The sequence below is a fragment of the Lepidothrix coronata genome, unplaced genomic scaffold (genome assembly GCF_001604755.1).
Source record: "Lepidothrix coronata isolate B3197 unplaced genomic scaffold, Lepidothrix_coronata-1.0 Scaffold1759, whole genome shotgun sequence".
Lineage (NCBI taxonomy): Eukaryota > Metazoa > Chordata > Aves > Passeriformes > Pipridae > Lepidothrix > Lepidothrix coronata.
In genome coordinates, this window is record NW_016691939.1 from 1 (window position 1) to 3533 (window position 3533).

General features: G+C 48.6%; 1 gene segment (V, D, J or C); it reads left to right on the top strand.

The window, feature by feature from the left end:
* Positions 1 to 53: 53 nt before the first annotated feature.
* LOC108510639 lies at positions 54 to 1015 on the top strand (the record flags this gene model as incomplete). The annotated part of the segment is given in 1 exon segment: positions 54 to 1015. A coding segment is annotated over 1 exon segment (425 nt), but the record flags the coding sequence as incomplete, so codon positions are not given.
* Between the last annotated feature and the right edge of the window lie 2518 nt (positions 1016 to 3533).

A 3533-nucleotide genomic window follows, 5' to 3' on the forward strand; every position in this document is an offset into this window, starting at 1 on the left:
ACACGCTCGGTCCGTGGTCGCGCCCTGCCCGATTCCTGCGCTCTCCCCCGCAGGGCTGTGGGCGCAGCTGAGGCTGGAGGAGGCCGGCGGAGGGCACCGAGCGCCCGGGGAGTCCGTGCTCCTCTCCTGCCGCGGGTCCGGCTTCACCTTCGAGAATCATTATGTTCGCTGGTACCGTCAGGCACCCGGAGTGGGGGTCGAGTGGGTGTCCTGGATAAGCCATTATTCATCACAGATTCAGTTTGGGCCAGCAGTGGAGGGTCGAGCCACAGCCTCCCGGGACAATTCCCGCTCTGAGGCATCTCTCAGCCTGCACCTCCTGCACGCCGGGGACTCTGCCCGCTACTTCTGTGCTGTTTGCACAGAGATAGGAAATCGGCTGAGCTTGAACACAAACCACCCGTCAGTGTCCCAGCCTCGGAGCTGGAAGGGGCTGTGTCCCACAGATGTGCAGGGTTGGTCCCAAAGAGTCCTGTAGTCACAGCCTAGAATTTTCAAATATTTGAATGTACTTTTTGCTGTCCCCTAATGAGCTCTAACCCTTATGCTTGTCTTCTCAATTTTCAAGTCAGCTCATCTCTCACCTCCCAAACTGCTTCACCTTTAGAAGCAACTTTTCCTGTTTCCCTTGGAAACCGGAAAACTGGAAATACTGGAAACCAGTATTACAGGTACCCAGTGCAAATGGTGAGGTGTGAACAGCCCTGCTGTGGTTTTGGGCAGGGTTCATGTTCACTCAGTCTAGCTCATGAGTTTTGCTCCCTGAGGGGTGAGAAGAGGAAATGGGGAAATTCTAGATGGTCATTTGGGAGCTCAGTGGAAGATTACGGAACCCTGTGTTTCTTTACCAGATCTGAGATTCTAAAGGGAGCAAGGTTTTGCAGCTGCTGGATCCTGGAGATCACAAGCAGAAACCCAGGGATGTGGTGGAGCAGTTTAAGTGACTGCTTAAGCTGTTCCTGTCTGTTCATCCTTGTCTGCTGGGGTTGTAGGTGGCCTTTCCCAAGTGCAGACAAAGGCCTCAGGCCCCACAGGAGGGAAGATGTCAGAGTCTGTCTCGCTTACCTGTCACATCTCTGGTGTCCCCATCACCGACAGCAGCTACGCATGGGACTGGATCCGGCAGACTCCTGGCAAAGAGCTGCAGCACATAGTGCTGCAATATCCTTTCACAGGGCTCCAGCACATCACTTCATCCTTCCAGACCCGAGTCACCAGCTCTGCAGACCCCTCCAGGAACCAGCTGTTGCTGGAAGTGCTCTCACCAACAGCTGCAGACACAGCCACCTATTTCTGCAGCACTCGAGAACTTGAAAAGGGCACAGTGCTTGAAACACAGGCAGGGCCAGGGCAGAACTGGAAGGAGGGGCTTTAATCCAGTGGGGTCTTTTGGGGTTGCTGCAAGGCAAGACTCTTCCCAGACTTCTCAAGACTAGTCTGGGCTGTCTTTTCCCAGAAACAGATGCAACAGTAGCAATAACAGCGGCAGTCTCCCACAGGCACACCCCAAACCACGAACATGTTGTTAACTTATCACTTCCTTCTCAGTATCTCCCATAGGCAGAAAGAGCCAGGGAAACAGGGTGTTTGGGGATTTGTTTTTGTTTGTTTGTTTTTATGAAATAATGTGGTGGTTCTGGCTGGAGTACATTTCTTTATAGTACCTAGAATGGGACTATATTTTGAATTTGTGCTGGAAACCGTGTTGATAATTCAGGGGTGTTTTAGTTATTGCTGAGCAGTGCTGACAGAGAGTCAAGGCCTCCTCTACTCCTCCTACCACCCACCAGGGAGTAGCTGTGGGTGCACAAAGTCTGAGGGGGAGCACAGCTGGTTCAGCTGACCCCAACTGACCAAAGGGGTATTCCAGACCATATCACATCATGCTCAGCATTTAAAGATGGGGGAAGAAGAAGGAAGGGGGGAGCATTGAGTGATGGCATTTGCATTTCCATGTAACCTCTGTGCTTTTCTGGAGTAGGCAGAACTCTTGGGTGTTGATGAAACTAGTGAATGAATTCTTTGCTTTGCTTTGCTTGTACTCACAGTGTTTGCTTTATTTATTAAACTGTTGAGTTCTTTATTAAACCCATGAATTTTCTCATTTTTACTGTTTCAATTCTCTCCCCCGTCCAACCAAGGGGAAAGGAGAAAGCAGCTGTGTGGTGCTGATTTGCCATCTGTGGTGGAACCATGACAAAGAAACAAATGAGCATTGAATGAGTTAAAATTTTAACAGGGAAAGGCAGAAGTCAACTGCATTTGGACACTTCATATTGTTTAGGGAGTCTCACAGGAATGTTGCAGCAGCCCATAACCATAGTCAATTAATTGTATCTTAGAAGAGAGTGGCCCTGCACCAGGAACTGCACTGCCAAGATGTTTTTTTCCCAGGAGATGATTAAAAAAATTCCTTCTCTGCACTCCTGTCTTTGGTTCCATGTGAATAAACACAGGTGTTCTTATTCTGAGGACTGACCATTCATTTCTTTACTTGGAAGTGTAGATTTTCAGGGAAGGTATTTGGAGACCCATGCAAATGCATCCATGTGCTTGTGTACATGGGCACAGTGCCCGAGGCATCCTCTACAAGAGCTGCAGATGCTGGAGGGTCACTTGTCCCCAGACTTTGCCCCCCATTTGGCTCTGTGGAAGGATTGCTGCAGTGGATTAATCTAAGAGCCATTCAGCACAGGAGACTGTCAGGCCATTGTCAAATGTCTTGCAAAGGCTACAAATACAGAGGAAAGGCCACTTTATTTCTTCTGTTACCACCCTCTTTTCTTGTAGGTGTCAGCAGCTCAGGGACTTCCCCCAACAGACATTGTAGCTCACTTTTTCAAATCACTGCTTTTACCTGTCCTCTCCACAGGGAATGTTGTGACTTACTGTTTCACCTTAAATATCTAGTTTCCTATGATCCCTTATAGTCTCTCTAGAGAATCCACGACCAATAACATCTGTTTTGGAAGAAAGGTTGAATGGGATGGTTCTGTCCACAGAAGAATAGAATTCCCACCACAGCCTTTAAGAGAAAAGTTGCCTTCTTGACCCAGGTATTCCAGAACCAGCTCTCCATCAATAAAAATCCACGGACACAGGCTCTTGTAAATGTGTGATGAAATCAGGTGGATGTGTGTGAAAACAGGCTCAGAGTGAGCTGGTCCCCCCCCCATCTCCCCACCAAAAAAAGGAGAAAATTTTGTTAAAATACAAATGGAGGTTTTGGGGGGAACAAGAAGAATTATGCTGGAAGGGCCAGGATACTTTCTTCTGGAAAACAGCAGTGTCAACCTTTCAGCAAGGACTGAAGGAATTCAAACAACCTCTGAAATGTATCTTCATCTGCCTGTGACACATTTCTAGAGGAGAGGGGGACTCCCTCTGTTCCCGTTTCCTCTGAAGCAGAACTCAAGGAGGGCTCTTCAGTATCATGTAGTGGAACACAACCTAAACATTCTCTCCAACACGTCACTGACAGTAGTGGGGCACCTCCTGTAATTTTTTGGAGGGCCTGCACCGGGACAGACATA